Source organism: Marmota marmota, unplaced genomic scaffold, assembly GCF_001458135.2.
Source record: "Marmota marmota marmota unplaced genomic scaffold, marMar, whole genome shotgun sequence".
Classification (NCBI taxonomy): domain Eukaryota; kingdom Metazoa; phylum Chordata; class Mammalia; order Rodentia; family Sciuridae; genus Marmota; species Marmota marmota.
In genome coordinates this window covers 2,111,541-2,130,133 of record NW_026000164.1, presented here as the reverse complement: position 1 = coordinate 2,130,133, position 18,593 = coordinate 2,111,541, and the positions used below count along the sequence as shown (strand labels likewise).

Here is an 18,593-nt window from a genome sequence, read left to right as displayed (position 1 = left end):
GTTAGAAGCATAGCTGATCACGGTACAATCTGGTCGATGAGTAGCAAAGTGCCATAACTCATACTTTTTTCTGTTAAAATTTTAATAGTGATTGATTAAAGTAGAGGTGTTTTATTGGTGATTTTGATGATGAATCACTTGTCTTTCTCTCCCTTACAGAAGACAAAATTTTAAAGTCAAAACTTTTGTGGAATAGTACTGTTTTTAGGAACCAATCCATAATGATGATAAGTTGTTTCAATTTCTACAGTTGCCGTTTATAAATTGTCAGGTGTTGGATATTTTTCTAGATGATTTGAAAGAAAAACTAGACGGCTACCTGGAAATTTTTCGGGGGAAGATCAAACTAATTAGAAACAAGGAGAGAGAGGGGCTGATTCGATCCAGAATGATTGGAGCAGGACATGCTTCAGGTATGGACATCCCTCAGGACACGAGCCACAGTGTGCCTTGCAGCTCTATCTTCCCACACCAAAACCGTCCTCGAGACCCTCCCTCTGTCAGCGGGTTCAAGTCTTAGACCCTCTGTTGGCTCTGAAAGTGTTCTGCTTTCAAATGTTATGATATTTCAAATGGAAGATATTCTTTTACAAAAGCCTGAATGCCAGCCCCTGTTACCGACCGAGTTCCCCTGGGTACAAATTCTGAGTCTTTTCGGTGTGGGCCACCCAGTGGGAAAACACCTGTACAGGGTTCGGGTTTCTGGCCTGGCACACGTGAAGGAAGAGAGGGATGGAGGGAGGTTTGCACTGAAGAGCTTGGGATTACAGCGTGGCTCTCAGAGAGGCTAATGGGCTGGTTGCCTTGAAGGATCCTGAATGGCCGGAATGAGCCGTCTCTGGGTCCCCTTCCTATACATGCACACATGCGTACACACACACACACACACACTGTGCTCAGTCACTCTCTGGGAATGCCCTGAGGGGAACGTGACCTTGACTGAACCGCCGCCGTAGACCCCAAAGCTTGGGTAGCAGGGAGGAGTCCAATCTATGCGTCACAACAGGTTCAGGTTCAGGTTCAGGTTCTCCTGAAGGGTGATCCGAGCAGTACGGTCCCAGGGCCAATGAGAGAGGTTCCTGATCCAGGTAGGGGAAACAGACACGGACCAGTGATCAGATACGAGCCTCTCACCCGCAGCAGGTCATCACAACACACTCAGTAGCCATGGTTGGCCAGGGGCATCAGCCACCAACACTGCTGGGCAGCTGAGCCTTGCGAGATCTGAGCACCTCCCCAGAGGCGCCTCCTCCTCAAGCTTCCCGCCAAACCTTCATGATCACAGGGTGTTTGTAGAACATGAAACAAGAAGATAGGTCCCTTTTAAGGACATTTTATCAGTCCACACTGCAATTGGATGTCCCTGCTCCCTAGCAGGAAATACCTTCTTGTTGAATGAAAGGCCAAATAAAAGTAAATTTTGACTCTCTTTTTTTCTTATTCTCTTTTTCTAAGTTGGACTGATCAGTGGAGATGTTCTCTTAACTATAAAGATAATACATATTCATTATTCAAAACTCAATACAAACCACCAACACAATGTAGTCCATTTGAGTGTCAAAACCAACCTTAATCCACAAGACAGTTCAAGACTCCCAGTGACTTGAATCTACATATAGTACTGAACCGTATGCATTCATAAGGACTGTGTTTCCAGGGTTCATCTGTCTTTTGCTACCTTTGTGTTCTGAGGCTATCATTAAGTAAAATAAGGGTTCCCTGACATCACAACTATCATCTGAAACCCAAGAAAGCTACTCAGTGACTGACTTGCAGATGTCATGTACAGCATGAATACACTGCACAAAGAGATGATTTATGGGCTGGGTGGGCAGAAAGGGGTAGGTGAGATTTCTTCACCCTCCTGGGAGTAGTGTGCCATTGAAAACTTATGAATTGTTTATTTCTGCAATTTTCCAGTTAGTATTTTCACACTGTAGTTGAAAACAGGTAACTGAAAACACAAACTGAACTTCAGATAAGAGGGGAACACTGTCTGAAAGAGCAAACCCCCATTCCTCTCTGTCATCCTTACTCCAGTTTCTTTTTCTTCATACTGTTTATTGCTATCTGTCCCTTTGTGGGGGTCAGTTTGCTGTCCAGTTGCCCATAGATTACAGGATGGACATTGCATTTCAGAAATGCAGGTAGCTTACTCCACCAAGGAGAATGAGGAAGCTTTGTATGGATTTTGCAAAGTGAAGAAGAAGTCAGAAAAGGAATGTTATGATCAGATGGATTGTAATACATCTAAAGGAAAGGTTATGTTGTACCCCCCCCCCCCCACCCCACACATACACCACCACCCATGGGAACAGAGACTCTGTGGTTTGGAAGTAGCTGCTGGTAACTAGGAAATGCCAGTAACCAAATGCAATGTGTTCACACTTGGGGGAGTGCAAAGCCAGACAGCAGTGCTTCCTCAAACAAAGGAAGCAAGGGAATTTTACTCACCCTGGAGTGGCGCCCCAGGGGTAAGCAGGGATTGCCACATGCACAGCGCATGGCAGATGGGATTGCCTCTGAGGTGGGGAATTTGGCATTATATTGAGGTTATAATAGGCAGAGTTCACTCTAGGTCACCTAGAAGGGAAGCCAGGCAGTTCTGTCTGGTTTAAGTTGGTCCCTGTGGCTTTCTCTGGAGGGCCTTATCTGCAGGACAACTGGAAGGACTGCTAGCAGTCAGCACCTCCTTCCCCAAAGCACAGTGTTGGGCCACAGCAGCTGACATTGCCCGTAGGTGTCGGCTTAACCCAGGTAGGAGAGGGAAGAACTTTCTATGGCCAGCATGCCTGGGGGAGCAGTAGCTTCTACAGAGATGGTCTTCACCCAAAACAAGATTATAAGAGAATTTGATGAAAAATTAATGTGGAAAGGAAAAGAGGGCTGTCCATAGAAGAAAAACCTGGGGAAATAAGTAGCTGAAATTGGAAGTCCCTCCTGCCTGGAATGTGTAGAATGTATTTTATGACACATAGCTGGCTTCGGCCCGGCCACTCCCATGTTGTCTAAGCAGAACAGACCCTCATTAAAACTTGCACTCAGGCCTGTGATGTGGCTCAGAAGCAGAGTGCTGGCCTAGGAGATATCAGGCTCCGGGTTCCATCCCCCGCACCACGATAAATAACACCACGGTGTGTTAGAGTCTGTAAACAAGTCAAAATAACACCTGGCATTTTGCCAGGGGAATGTTAAAGTTCGTAAACAAGTCTGGATGGTGCCTGGCAAAATGTCAGAGGGAGTGGTTTGAGAAGTAACAAAACCGAGCCATTAGGTGTAGAGATTCCTGATTGGTTGACTGATGTATCTAGTTTATGCTAATTAGATAAGCTGTGTGGAATGTATAAATACTGCTCCTGTCCTGCAATAAACGGCTCCTACTCCTGCTGTATCAACGTACACAAGTTATTCGTCACCCTCCGCTTATTTTGCCCAGCCAGCCGGGCTGCGGCAGATGATGGCCCGTACGGGAAGCCCCGGGACACTTGGGGGTAAGTGACGAAAAAAAGCTGCCCATCCATAGATAGGACTGGAGGAAAAATGACCATTTCGAGAAAATGGAGAAGATTGATACAGTATGTTTGTGTCTTGTTTTGTCTCAGTGTATTGTATTGTCTTTGTGATGAAAATATGGAAGGGGTGAGAAGTAAATTTCTAAGAGAAGAAGGCACCCCAGTGGAACCAAGAATAGTTAGGGCATATATTGATAAGAGCCCAGGAACTCTAATCAGAAAGAAAAAGAAAGTTCAGAAGAAGAAAGATTATCAGAGGAGGAAGGATTATCAGGAAAAAAGTTGCAACAAAAGGCTATTACTAAATACTTTTCCTTACCGGAGGGTGCGTGAAGCGGAGAGGCGGCTGCCAAGTGTGCAAGCCGGTCACAGCGCAGCAAGGATTTTCCAAGAGGCGGCGGCAACTGGCTCTTCCCCGCCTCCTGGCCGGGGAGCTGGCTCTTCCACTGCCGCGAGCCCAAATCTAGACCTGACCTGGAGGCACAGTCTCGCAGGCTCTTGCTCCCTGTGCCCAGTAGCAGTTTGAGTCCGGGACACTCCCCAGGGCCATCTGGGGCTGCCCAGGCACTACAGCCAGCAGAAGACGCTACTGGTGTCCCTGATGTTTGGTCATTTTCAATGCCAATAACTAAGCTACAATGGTTCTCCCACACCTGGAAGCTGATGAGTAATGAGCACTATTAATGCTTATTTCAAATGCAAAAAAACCTTGAGATAATGTACTAAATTGTTCAGAAGGTTGTTTTCTTAGTAGAATGCTACAGGATTTTCTTTAGCCATCCGGAGTTCCTGCCTTCGTCCCAGTGCCGGTAAAGACCAAGGTGGAAGAATTTCCAGTGTTGCTGAAAACCGGACGAGACTTCGGCTGAGAAACAGACGAGACTTCGGATCAAGCTAGCTGCCTGCAGAACTTACCTGGACTGTGATTTAAGCTAGCTGCCTGCAGAACTTACCTGGACTGTGATTTACCTGGACTGTGAGTTAATCTATTGAGACACTGCTTTACCTGGACTGAGACAACAAACTGTAATCTACAACAAATTGTAACTCGGTATCTTTGCTAACAGTGTCATTGCTGGTATAATTTTTCCAAGGGCTTCTTGCATGGAGCCATCAAGTGGCTTGGTATTGTGGCATTTTGTATCCTTCCCTTGTGTTTGTAGCAGGTTATTTATGGTGTTTCTGTAAAAACCACTATGGTCGTTATTTAAATTAAACAAAAGGGGGAAATGTTAGAGTCTGTAAACAAGTCAAAATAACACCTGGCATTTTGCCAGGGGAATGTTAAAGTTCGTAAACAAGTCTGGATGGTGCCTGGCAAAATGTCAGAGGGAGTGGTTTGAGAAGTAACAAAACCGAGCCATTAGGTGTAGAGATTCCTGATTGGTTGACTGATGTATCTAGTTTATGCTAATTAGATAAGCTGTGTGGAATGTATAAATACTGCTCCTGTCCTGCAATAAACGGCTCCTACTCCTGCTGTATCAACGTACACAAGTTATTCGTCACCCTCCGCTTATTTTGCCCAGCCAGCCGGGCTGCGGCAACGGTGAGGCTCCAAGTTAAGACAAAACAAAACTTGACCTCAGAGTAAAAAGCTTTATGCATCTTTGCATCACAACCACCAAACCGATGCCTGAGAAGGTATCATCTCAGTAAGAATTTGCCAAATTAAGTGGGTCAGTGAAGGCCAAACTAAAATGACTTTTAAAAATTGAAGCCCAGCTCAGTTCCACCTGCTTCTTTAGGATTTTTCCCAGACCAGTCTCTAACCCAGTTCGCCAGCTTCCTCTGAACACCCACAGCACATGGTGTCCCACCTTTTCGGACATGATAAAGTACGCGTTTCCTGTTTCCTCCAGGGCAAACATGGGGGAATGTTCTGCAGGTCCTCTCTGCATCCTGTTTGGGTTTGGTTGTCCCGAGTCTTGCCCATGCGGATTAGCGTCAGTCTGTTCTTGCCTCCCCAGGGGACGTTCTGGTGTTCTTGGATAGCCACTGCGAGGTCAACAGAGTCTGGCTGGAGCCCCTGCTGCAGGCCATCTCCAAGAACCCCAAGATGGTAGTGTGCCCTCTGATAGACGTCATTGACGAGATGACCTTTGAATATAAGGCCTCTCCTCTTGTAAGGGGCATTTTTGACTGGAACCTGCAATTTAAATGGGATAAAGTTTTCTCTTATGAGGTAGAAGGACCAGACGGACCAAGTAAACCAATCCGGTGAGATTTCTTATGGTTAAGGGGAAACGGCATATGTATATTGGGATCTGAGAAAGAAACTTTCCAATATTCCCTAGATTTCTGGGACTTAATGAAGGTCTGCTTTGTTGCTTGTTTCTTAAACTCCTTAGTGCCAGATTTTGGTAGATGTTAAGTTTCTACAATTGAAAACGTGAATCCCAGTTTGGAAAACCACCACGGTTAATAAGTATGCCTCTGATTCCTGATTCCCCTCTTTAGAACACGGGCTTTGTCGTCAGGAGCAACCTGGGTGCTGATCCAGGAACAAAAGGCCAAGTTAGCCCAGAGGAAAATGCACATAAAAAAACATTATCCAAGTGTTTTCACAGGTGATTTCATTGGCTGAGATGAGCCTGGTTTTCCTAGCTTGTTCACTGTGGAAAATATATTTTAAAATGGAAGAGCAGCTGAATTTGCTATTAATTCTCACTTGGTTGTTTTGAATGCTGGGACTTCTGGCTGCATTTACGAGGTCAGTCCCGAAGAGCTTCCTTACTGATACCTTGGTGCCAGACTCATCCCTCGTCACAAATCACATGAAGGTTCCAACTCTATAGGCCAGCAAGTCCTTACCTGCACCTCTCTTCTAATTAAGTTACAGCAAGTCACCAAGCCTCTCCACATCGGATTCCTTCCCTGTAACATCTGGAGACTAATACTTCACGGGGTTATTAGGAGACATAGGTGTGCATACAAAAGTTAGCTATGTTACACTGTCAGCTGTGATGGCAACCTTGGTATCTCTCGGGCTCCCATCTCTGACTACAGGACACGGTATCCTTCTCTTGGACCACCCAGCGTCTTCCTGGCCTGGCTTTTCTGCTCTGCTTCTTGGGCACCATCCAGAACGCCAGCCTTTTGATTTCTCCTTTATCCCCTCAGAATTTCCTTCCTTCTCATGCGTCCTGGATTTTCTGATCTATGCATTTGCTCCTCTTGCCTGCACCACGGTGGCTGAGCCACTTTACTTCTGCCACAAGCTCTGCCCATCTCCGACACAGGACCAAACCCAACCTCTGTTCCCTTTGTTCTTCTGAGTGACCTGACATATTCTGCCAAAAACCTAAAAGATGTGCCCCAACCCTAACCCATGCCCGCCCTGCTGCTCTGGAGAGCCTTATTCACTCATTTTCCCCCAGTGGCTAGAAAAAAATCTTGATTTCTTTCCTTCATCCACCTACCTGCCAACCTGAACACTCTACCCTTGATGAGCAACCTTACCTCTGACTTCACAGATGAAACCAAGACTAAAAAAAAAAAACTGAAAGGAGCCAGGTGCATTGGCACACATTTGTAATCCCAGCGACTTGGAAGGCTAAGGCAAGAGGATGGCAACTTTGAAGCCAGCCTCAGCAATTTAACCAGGCCCTGTCTCCAGAGTGCTGCTGAGGATGTGGAGAAACTTGATGGGAATATAGGTTATGTAAAACAGTATGGTGATCCCTCAAAAATAGACCCCTCTACTGGCTATAGACCCAAAGGAAATCATATGGGTACACTGAAGAGACATCTGCACTACTCCCAACAGCCAAGAATCAAATCTAAATGGCCACTGATAGATGGGTGGATAAAGAAAATGTGGTACAATGGAATATTATTCAGCCATAAAAAGGTGAAATGCTCATTTGCAACCACGTGGATAGATCCAGAGGATATTGTACCAAGGGAAATGAGCTAGATGCAGAAAGACAAGCACCATAAGACCTCACAGGGACCTGAAAAAACAGATCTCAAGGAAGTGAAGAGTCCAACAGTGAACCCCAGAAGCCAGGGAGGGAATGGGGAAGGCAGGAGAAGGGGGGGGTCAGCCAACAGAGCAGAGCCACAGTCAGGAGGAGTAAGTTTGGGGTTCTATTGCAGGGCAAGGCAGGGAACTGTAGTTCAGAATAATGTATAGCATGTTCCAGAATAGCTAGAAGAAAGAATTCTGAATGTCTCGCCATAAAGTCATGATACTGATTGTGATAATGGACACACTCACTGCCCTGACTTGAACATTGCACAGTTCATACATGCAGAACACACCAGTGTGCCCCCAAACTGTGGACAGTTACTACAGCTCAGCTAAAATGAAACACACACGAAGAATATGATGTTCACATAATTTGGTGAGAGCTAAGTAAATGTCATTGCCTACTTTTAAGTAACTGTAGTTTTAACTTAGTAATTTCACACACTTAGCTGGATGTTAAGATAATGTTAGTATTGATACAGTTGCTTCCTAGTTTCTAACTAAGTTACACTAATATTCAATATGATTTTTAGGAACACTCATGATTACTATCTTTTTTCTTCTTCCCAGGTCACCTGCCATGGCTGGAGGGCTTTTTGCTATAAATCGGCATTATTTTTACGAAATTGGACAGTATGACAAGGGCATGAATTTTTGGGGAGGAGAAAATGTGGAGATTTCACTAAGGGTAATTTGAACTTTTTTAAAAAAATAGTTACCTTTTTATATAGAGAGCAAAATTTGACTTTTAGTCATGTAAATGATGTGGTAATTATGTTCAATTTTCCTCCCTGAGCATACAGGCCCCCTCCAGTGTCACATGCAAACAACAATGAATGGGGCTCCTTGCAAAAACTGAGAACATTCAATATTGAATTCTCTCCCCGTACGTTTTGTTTAATCTGCAGGTTCTCTTTCCATTGTCTTGGTAGTTGTATTCTTTTTCTGTTTGATTATATCTCATCCCCCTTTTCCTTCGTTCTTTCGGCTGGTCATTTCATTTTTTTTTTTCTTTCAAGCACAGATTTCTTTCCTAAATCTTCAGGTCCCTCATTGTGCACCTAGGAATCTGTACAGCAGTTTCTTTTCCTCCGAGCCCCTGCTTAGCGGAATCTCATGTTCGTTGTTTTCATTGCTCCTTCTCCAACCTCCTCTTGTGTTTCTTGCTGGTCCTGGCAGGATTTCATAACACCTTTTATTCTGTTTGGACAACTATTCCTCATATTACTATATTGCTCTCTGAGAATACTGTAGAAGGAATTTCCCCCTTTCAGCACTTTAATAATGTATAAGTTCATCCTGGGTCTCAGAATAAAATCATTTTTGTGAATGACACAAGCATATTTGAAAAGTAAGAGTATTCCACTCCCTGCAGGTAGCAAACGACAGCTGATATACTATTCAAAGGTATTAATTATCCCTGTTCCAATACTTTCAACCACTCCATTCCCAATGGCCCCTCCATATCTTTTAAGCATGCTAGGGGGGGTCTCTTGTCAAAAACAAAATGTAAGTTAATAAATAGCTGTAGAACTCAACACTAGCAGCTGCCTCTGACCTTGTCTGTCCTGGGAATCATCTGTGCATTTGCACAAACATCTTCATCTCTCATTTGCTCTTCAGTCTAATTAGACAACATCCTGTGACATCATTCCAGGAACTGTCACTGGTCCCTGGTGGTTTGCTTTGGTCTTCCATCCAGTGGATGTCACAGCAGCATTGATCCCAGAGATCAGTCTTTTTCAGAAGGCTTTTTGGATTTTAGAGCCAGGATCCAGGTCCCCTCCACTGCTCAGTGGCTCTCCATTTTCTTCACAGGAACTCCTGCTGCTGCTTGTGAGCAGGGGTCCTGAGGTTTCTTTCCTAAATCTTCAGACTTCTCTTTGAGACTTGGCTGGCATTCAGCCACTCTGCACCTGGAAAGTCATGCTGGTGGTCAGCACAGTGCACTCTCTCTTCATCTGGGTGAAAGAACCTCCACTCTGAGCCACCTGAACCTCCCATCTGAATCCCAGTCTCTAGGCCAGGCACTATGGCCCCTGCCACAGTCCAGTAACTAAAGGAACAGCAACTGCTGGCTGTACTGGGCGCTGGTTTCTGGGTCTGTGAGGTCTGATCATTGTTCTGGGAGTAGCAGGGGTTCAGGGCATGTTCTTGTCCTACTGAATGGATGGAACCAAACCACATGGAATAACCAAGCTTCCCCATGAGCTACCTGGGCCTGCATTTCCCTGGCTGAAGTATGTCAAACAAAGGAGTCCAGCATCGCTGTGTCAGGGAAATGGCCTGTCCAGAGGTGAGGGAGGGGAGTGAGCCGCCGATGTTTACTGAATGAGATTTCCATCTGCCACTGTTTCTAGAATGAACAGCTAAATGGAAAGAGAAATAAGTAAACAGATAAAGCTGGCATTAGTAGAAAAATGTTGTATTGTGTATCAGTGGTTTTGCTGCGTAACAAATATCCCAAAGCACAGTGGCTTGAAACAACAATCAATTGCTTTTTCCCTCCTAGCTCATCTGCTAGAGTGGTTCTGGTATTAGCCAAATGGCTGGTTTCTGTTGGTGTTGCTTCCACTTCTGTGGCCACCTGGAGGCTCAGCCAGTGCTGGGTTGGCTGGGATGGCTGCGATTCTATGCTGGGAATTGGCTCAGGAGGTCTCTGTGGGCCCAGTGATTGGCATTTCTACCAAGTTTCCAAGTGATGCTGGTACTGGTGACCTGAGGACCACGTGAGAGCCATTAAATTCCAGTCAGCAGAATTGCCATGGCAGATACGCTGCCAGATGTACAAATGATATGCCCAAAATTTATATCAGAAGCTCATTCTTTGTGGTCTATTTTTTTAATAATGAAATTGGGAACCACCCAAATGCTCAAATAGTATGACTTTTCAAATAATTTTGCATAACATCAAATGAAAAAAGCCAGTTATCTTCATGTTGTGTGTGTTTTTTTCAGTACACGTCCTGGGTTGTTTTTTTGTTTGGTTTGGTTTGGTGACAGCGTTTAAACCCAGGGGCGCTTCACCACCTAAGCCACACTCCAGCCTTTTCATTCTTTTCTTCCTATTTTAGTTTTGAGACAGAGCCTCAGTCTGTTGTCTAGCTCAGAATGTCAGGGTGAGAAGTGAATTTTGTTTTCTTATGTGTGCTTTTTATATTCATTTTCAATGACTTTATCTAACTTTCATATAGTGAATCATTAAAAATAAATGTCATAGGTGGTAGATACAAAAAAGGGTGGATTATTAACTTTTCAGTCAGGACTGGCATTTCTCTTGTTTCTTGCTTGCATCTAATAATATTTAGGATGAGAAAGGAGAGCTGCTTGGCATCCAGAGTTCTGGCTCTTAGGCCAGACTTCATAAATTTGAATACTGTCTGTGCCACTTAACAAACTGCTTAACAATCCATATGTGCGTTTTCTCACCTATAAAATGGGGATAATTAGAGTATCTTCATTATAAGGCTGTTGAAAGAATTAAGTGAAATAAGGAACAATAAATATTATGATTTATGTTTGTAAAACAACAACAACAACAACAAAAAACTTCAGCAGTGGCCTATTCCTAGCAAAAATACCTTAATATGGTTTTTGTTTTTCTTTTGTCTAGATCTGGATGTGTGGAGGCCAACTCTATGTAATTCCCTGCTCTCGAGTTGGACACGTCGTTAGGAACCAGATAAAAAGAGATCCTGACTTGGAGAGAGCTGTGATAGAGAACTACCTCCGAGTGGTGCACGTTTGGATGGATGAGCACAAGGTGAGGAGCACCTTCCACAGGGAGGGATGCACCAGGCCCAGGGCAGGGCTTCTTGGGAAGAAGCCTTCTGTGCTCCCAGATTCGAATGTTCTTCTTTTCTGTTTTCCATAACTTAGCGGTGCCCCTTCAACACTCTTCCACCCATCTCCAGTCCCGTTCTCAGTTAATTCTATGCTGCTAGATTTGCACCTCATTTTTAAAAATTTTAATTTCTAGGGACACTAGAGTTTTTCAGAAGTAAATCAACCAATATACATAAGAAATTCTTGTTTTTCTCCTATATCTATTTTTCCATGCAAAGAATTGCCCCACCCCTCACCCCAAAGCAAATAGCCTCTCCCTTCCTCCATCTCCAGGTGGAAGTTTTTAGATCTCCTTTCCCACTACCGAATCCCTGAGTGCTGCAGTGCCACTGGTCGTGGGACCGTGTGAGAACCTCTTTTTCTGCCAATAAAGGTTTCTATATCCAAGCCATGCCCCCCCTCCATTTGCACATTTCCTGAAGGGATGAGCACCTCGCCAGGACCTTGGCGCCATGCTCAAACAAGGAAGGGCAGGAATCCCATGGCAACCTCATTCCCATCAAGTGGACAGAAATGTGTAAGAGTCCTTATGTTTCTGTGATTCCAAGTTTTTAAATTATGAAAATAATAACACTCAATTTCTTTTGTAATTAGAGAAATATCAATGAAGACCTCAATAAGATATTCTTGGACTTGGATTGGAAAAACTTAAAGTCTGACGGGACCAAGTGTTGGTCAGCTCTGAGAATTTCCCAGCCCTGCTAGTGTGGGAGCGTTAATGCATGACTTTGTGCATTTTAAATGCTAATGGATATGCCCAAACTGTCCTCAGTGTCTGTGCTGTCTTTTACATTGTCATCAAATGTATATGGAAGTACCCGTCTCTCACACTGGTCTACATTAGACTGCATTTTTTTTTTTAAAGAGTGAGAGAGAGAATTTTTTTAATATTTATTTTTTTAGTTTTTTCGGTGGACACAACATCTTTGTTTGTATGTGGTGCAGAGGATCAAACCCGGGCCGCACGCATGCCAGGCGAGCGCGCTACCGCTTGAGCCACATCCCCAGCCCGACTGCATACTTTTTTAATATGAGAGGTTAAAAAATGATGTTCCATAGTGTTAAATTGCATTCACTTAGTTATGAAAGATTCTGAGATTATTTTCACCCTGGGGAAATAGGCTGCAGACTATGATGGCCAGGACTCGACCATCATTGGGTGTGGTCAAGAAATGCAGAGGAGCATCCAACATGGTACACATGGTTCACCAACATGGATGAGTGGGGCCCTCTCAACACTAGTTCCAGGCGTTAGCATAACATAAATGAAAATGCAGCAGTTCTGCTTCCAAAGAGGCTTGGGTCTACTTAGGACGCATCCTTCAATATGGGACTGATGATGTCCATTAGGCATTCACCCTAAAATACAAAACAGTGACCAGTTGTGATAATGAAGACCAATACAGACATGCATTTGCTATGTGCCAGCCTCCTCTCCCAGGGGTTTTGCATGTATGAAGCTCTGAGTCCTCCCAACAACCTCACAGGGGTGCAAAAAACTCACCCAAGATCACAGGTAATTAATGGCAGAGTCAGGATTGGAACCCAGGCTGGCTCCCCCCAGAGTCCATTCCCCCTTAATAACCAAGGTGACTCCATGGGGACACCCTGAAGAGAGATAGAAGTATCCATTGAGACCCGGAAGTGACAGGTTTTGTCCTGGAAGGAGAAAGGGGGCACTGCAGTGGGCAGCTGGGGATCTTTGGCTCCTGAGAAGTAGGCCCAGTTTCCTAAATCCTGAACCATGGCATATCCTGAGCCTCTGAGCCGGTGAGTCATCTAAGGTCCCATGCTGTATCTTTGCTTTGTTCCCTAGACAGAGGGAAGGTTGGTTGGTTTGCTTTGTTTAGTTCAGATGTTGAAAATATATGCTGCTTGATTTGATATGATCTGATTACCAAAGGTTTGTTTGGCTTAATGAAATTATTCTTTCTGTTTATTTAGGCACATTTTTTAAACCGGAGACCTGCTTTGAAATTTAAGTCCTATGGAAACGTTAGTGAACGTGTGAAATTAAGAAAACAATTGAAGTGCAAGTCATTCCAGTGGTATTTGGATACCATCTTCCCAGAGTTGGAGGTATCTGTGAACTTCTGGTGAAAGATAATCTAATCATTTTCCTTAACTAAGAATTAAAAAGATCCCTAGCCTTACCACATAGTGGCATTGGAGGACAAGTCTGGAAGCTCATGGAAAAAGGTGTAATAAGATTCACAGCCAGAGTTGCCTCCATCAAGAGCTATTATTTATATCCCCCGCCCCCCCACCCCGCTTTTTTTGTACCAAGGATTGAACCCAGGGTACTTAACCACTGAGCCATATCCCTACCACATTCCCCCCCTTTGTGGTTTATTTTGAGACAAAGGGTCTCTAAGTTGCTTAGGGCCTCACTAGGTTGCTGAGGCTAGCTTTGAACTTGCGATCAGCCTTCCGTGCTGCTGGGGTTATAGGTGTGTGCCACCATGCCCGGCTGTTTCCCCCCTTTAATGACAATTCCTAAGCCTTCATTGTACATCTGCTGCTGAATTTCCAGGTTGGCAGGACCTTGAACATTAGTAGTGTAAGCTATCACAGAGTTAGGACTCCAGCGTACCTTGCTGGGATAAAGTGCAGTGTTGTCAATTATTTGGTAAACTCACTTGGTCCTGGTGGCCTCCAAGGACCTTGCCTGCTTTTGGAGCCTTTGCCAACATGATTGTTACTCCAAACAGATGAGCTAATGTGGTTGCCTCAGAGAGACATTCATAGAGAGCTGTGCCTGGTCCATACCAACTTGGACTGAGCTGGGCCAAGCTCCTTCCTTTGCTTCCAGCACAGGTTCTGGGGCTGACAGCTTGGTTGGGTTCCTGCACTTCTGATGTCCAGTCTACTTGCCTGGGTGTCTCAGTTCAGTTCTCCGAGTTGGCTTGCCTGCTTGTTTCTGCCAGCCTTCGGGTCCTTTGAGACACTCCTCTTGTACATGAGTTTGCTTTATCACGTCTGTGCCCACCTGTGGCTCTGGCCCACCTCTCTCCTGACACTGCTCACACTGGGTGTCTTGTGGTGACTCCATGCACCACCTGACTTGACTCTTCAGCTGGGGTTGGGGAGGAGAAGTAGCTGGTGTCCCAATCTGTGTGAACACCCCAATGCCTAAAGTTCTCTGGGGTTACAGGAATTGCTGTGAGATTCACCGTGGTGATAGTGCTAGGAAGGCGAAAGAGATTTGATTCACACAGACAGTAAAGAGAGAAAATGAGGGTGGGAAAACATTGAAGGAGGGAACAGGAGTGGTGGACTTCTGATAGTATCCCTGAACACAGCATATGCTGGAGGAAAGCTAAAGAAGCCACTACAGAGCAAACAGCTTCATTCACGTATTATGGCCACTTGGTCAATGGCCAAGGGTTTACTGTGGACCAGGAAGACTTCTAGGTGCCAGGATGCCACAGGGAGCATGGCAGACAACATCCCTCCCTCCTGGAACTTCTGTTCTTCAGATAATGTGTACATGTAAATAGCAAAGAATCAGTTTATGATCTCTTTATTACCTATTTAGCAAAATAAAATATATTAAAAACCTTTGCTAGAAACACATGGGGGAAACTGGGGCTAGTATATGACGGATGGCTAGGGAACTTGACTGAGCCTTTAAAGGGTTGACCTGGCAGCATCAAAGTGCCTCATTATGATCATATACTTTACCCATAGATTATGCCCTAGCTGCTTCTAGAAAATCATTAAAAATTGATTACAATAAACCCATGGATCTATTGAAATTAGGATAAAATACAAAATATTCTGTACCTGAAGGAAAAAGAGAACTAAATTGTATAAATGTGGAAAATTGTCTTAAAGTAATGATATTTTCCCCCTAGTTTTGAATTTTGTGTGTGTGTACCAAGGATTGAACTCAGGGGCACTCGACTACTAAGCCACACTCCCAGCCCTGTTTTGTATTTTAAATTATTTAGAGACAGGTGAATTGCTTAGGGCCTTGCTAAATTGCTAAGGCTGGCTTTGAACTCTCATTCCTCCTGCCTTAGCCTCCCAAGCTCTGGGATTACAGGTATGTGCTACTATGCTTGGCTTAGTTTTGAAATTAAAGAAAAAAATTTTGGTAGAAATATCAGCTTTGCCAAAAGAAAAAAAATGTACACTTTCTCTTTTTAAAACCATAGACCTAATGTTAATTTTTAGTTTTGTAATACAATTTAGTTCAGGTACTAGATAATCCAAATAAGTCCTAGAAATAGTTCGGTATGACTCTTAGATAATCTCTTCTTGAATATTGTTTTCAGTTGGCTCTGGAAAAGTAAACAAATCAAATCAACATCCAAGCATTTGCTGTTACTGAAAGGGAATTCATACTTGTTTATAGGTGATAATTTTGGACTTGTATGATTTTTTTTTTTTTTTGGTACTGGGGGTTGAACCCAGGGATGCTCTGCCACTAAACTACATCCCCAGTTCTTTTATTTTTTTTTACTTTGAGTCTGGGTCTCACTAAGTTATTGAGGCTCAGCTGTATGGACATTTAAAAAATCTGACTTGTATTCTAGAGCTAATTGAGGAAGTATCTGCTGACCTAGTAAAAGATTTTCACAAAACATAGTTTTTGGTTTGATCAAATGCTCAAACAAGGTTTAAATTAATAAACTCAGGAGTTTAGTAATTAAAGAATCCTTTGGGAATTGACTCTAAAACACACCTGTTTGAAGTCATAATTAATAAAAGCCAACCCTAGGCTTCTCTTGTGTTTCAGACCCTATAGTAAGTACTCTGCATGGACTATCTTATTTCAACTATACAACTTCACTACTTTATAAGTCCTATTATTCCTATTTCATAGATGAGAAAACTAAGATTATATTTTGCCCAGGGTGAAGGTTAGCAGATTTAGCCAGCAAAAATGCAAGATACTTGGTTAAATTTGAATTTCAGACAAATAAAGAACATTATTTTAGCATAGGTACACCTATAGTTTGAATGTGTCTCCTCCAAAATTTATGTAGCATAATAATATTAAGAGTAGGGGCTTTGGGGAAGTGATTAGGTCAGGGCAGAGCCCCTGTGAATAGGATCAAGTGTCCTTATAACAGGACTGGACAAAGGTGTTCACCCACTTTACCATTCTGACCCCTGCTAGAGTCCCAGTGCTCCTCCCTCTGGAGGAAGCACATTTGAGGTGCCAGCCAAGAGCAACCCTCAGGAGACCACTGAGCCTGCTAGGCCCTTAATCTTGGAATTTCCAGCCTCTGGAACTGTGAGAAAATTAATTTCTGTTAATTTTAAACTACCAAGTCTCAGCATTTTATTTTAGCACTATAAATGAAGGGCTAAGGAAAATTCCAGAGATCTCCCCTGTCCCCATGCCTGCTGTGACCTTTGCATGTACTTGATAGAACATCTAAACTATGCAGGATTCTAGGGTTTGAGTTTAGGTGTGGCTAGTTTACAGGAACTCAGACCTTCGCTTATCTCAGGGCAAACTCTCCCTCCTTGGGAGGATGAAGTGTCCTTGAGGAGACTGCCAGGTCACCCAGGTTGTTAGACTTTTTTCCTTTGTTCTAACTCATATTTAAGGATTATTACTTATGTTTAAGGATGAATAAGGAGTAAGACTGGAGTTCCACTGGTGGAGAAGATGCTCAGCCCAATGGGGACCCTGACAAGCTGCCCAGGGACTCCCAGCTACACGACTTCAGGTGTTGGTGTTTACCCAATCTGGTGATGTATTTTCTTTTTCTCATGTGCCTTTCACTTGGCTATTGCTTTCTTGTTATTACAACAATAAACACTATCTCATATGGAGAGTGTGTTTTTTGTTACCGGATCTGACCTGCCAAGTTCAGCAGCTGCACACATATGTAATGCTTTAGTAACAAGACAGGTATATCCTAAATATTGCATAGGACAAAGTATCCTTTATCTGAAATTGACATTTTAGGCCATTCTGTATTTCATTTGGCAATGGGCATCCAGGGACAAAACAAAAACAAAATAACAAAAACCACAGCTAAATACTTATGTAATCATCCTGGCCTCAAAGACTGTTTAACCACAGTGAGATAATGCATAGAGCATTATAGTGGTGAAAACCAGAGCTAATCCAAATCTTCAGTTACTAGAATAATGGTTAAGTAACCAATGTACATTAATTTGGTAGAATAGTATTCAAAATAGCAGCTATAAACAAAAATCCATTTCATACTTATCAGACTGGCAAATATTTAAGTATCTGAGAGTTTCAAGGTTCGTGAGTACATGAAGCAACTGTCTTGCAGGCATGATTTCAAACTTCTATTTGCACATACAATACCTGAGGATCCGGGTAAACTAGGATTGTAAGTAGGTTTGGGGTGAAGCCTAAACCTCATTGCTTTTAACAAGTGCTCAGGCCAATTAATGTTGCTTATCATGGGTATTGAGCCCTGTGGGGCTAATTTGATATTATACTGTATTTTATGTGAACTGCAACCACTGGGGGAGACTGGTAACAGTCTCCCGTACTCTCTGCAAGAGAAACCCTCTCCTGAAACAGATGTTGCCTCCGGCCACGGTGAACTATTGCCTGGACTAGGGTGGAGGAAGTCAAAGGTGTTCCACCAGGCACTGAGCAGCAGTTCTTGAGGCAAACGGTCCCAAAAGGACTTGGGGGAGGGCCGTCACCTGCTTACACACCTAGTAACTGGGGAAAAGAGTCCTGAGTCCCGTGCGGAGACCTTGGTGGCACCTGACACCTTGAGGACCCTAGTAAGTATTTGGCACTGCTTGTTAATCCAGAAGAGTGGTTGGATGAGGTTAGTGTCATTCCTCTCAAGAATTTCAATGCTTTTAGTTCAGATACTGCTTTTTAATTATTAACTTATAAGAGATGCAGATTTTCCTCCTTTTCCTACACGGTATTCAGTTCCCTGTTAATTGCAAAAGCAATGCGTTTTTTAAAAGTAATTTTAAAAGTTCTTGACCAAGAACTTTTTTATTTCAGAGGAGGGGATATTCACCAACGTAATCTGGCATGACTGGGCCAAAGAGGAGCATCCACACTATTCTGGCGGAATTCGACCAGAGTTGTGCCCTCTCGCACTATCGCCGGCAGTAGGAGTCGTTTTCACGGCCGCTCTCTACATTTTGACCTATACGTCTCATCATAATACTACACATTTTGTCTTTTTCTTCTTTATTTAATGGTGGTACTGGGGATGGAACCCAGGACCTTGCAAGCCACTGCGCTACCCGCCCCCCCCCCCGCCCGCGCTCGCTTCCGCTCCTCGGCTCCC

General features: G+C 43.7%; 1 protein-coding gene across 1 annotated transcript in view; it reads left to right on the top strand.

Moving 5' to 3' along the window:
- Galntl5 (polypeptide N-acetylgalactosaminyltransferase like 5) overlaps positions 1 to 17,124 on the top strand; it is a 40,334-nt gene extending 23,210 nt beyond the window's left edge. The window contains exons 5-10 of the mRNA XM_015493850.2: positions 291 to 413; positions 5,483 to 5,732; positions 8,056 to 8,173; positions 11,099 to 11,248; positions 13,276 to 13,410; positions 16,917 to 17,124. Coding sequence (XP_015349336.2) covers positions 291 to 413; positions 5,483 to 5,732; positions 8,056 to 8,173; positions 11,099 to 11,248; positions 13,276 to 13,410; positions 16,917 to 16,925 — 785 coding nt within the window. The 3' untranslated portion in view covers positions 16,926 to 17,124. The remainder of the gene's footprint in view (positions 1 to 290; positions 414 to 5,482; positions 5,733 to 8,055; positions 8,174 to 11,098; positions 11,249 to 13,275; positions 13,411 to 16,916) is intronic.
- The last annotated feature ends 1,469 nt before the right edge of the window (positions 17,125 to 18,593 follow it).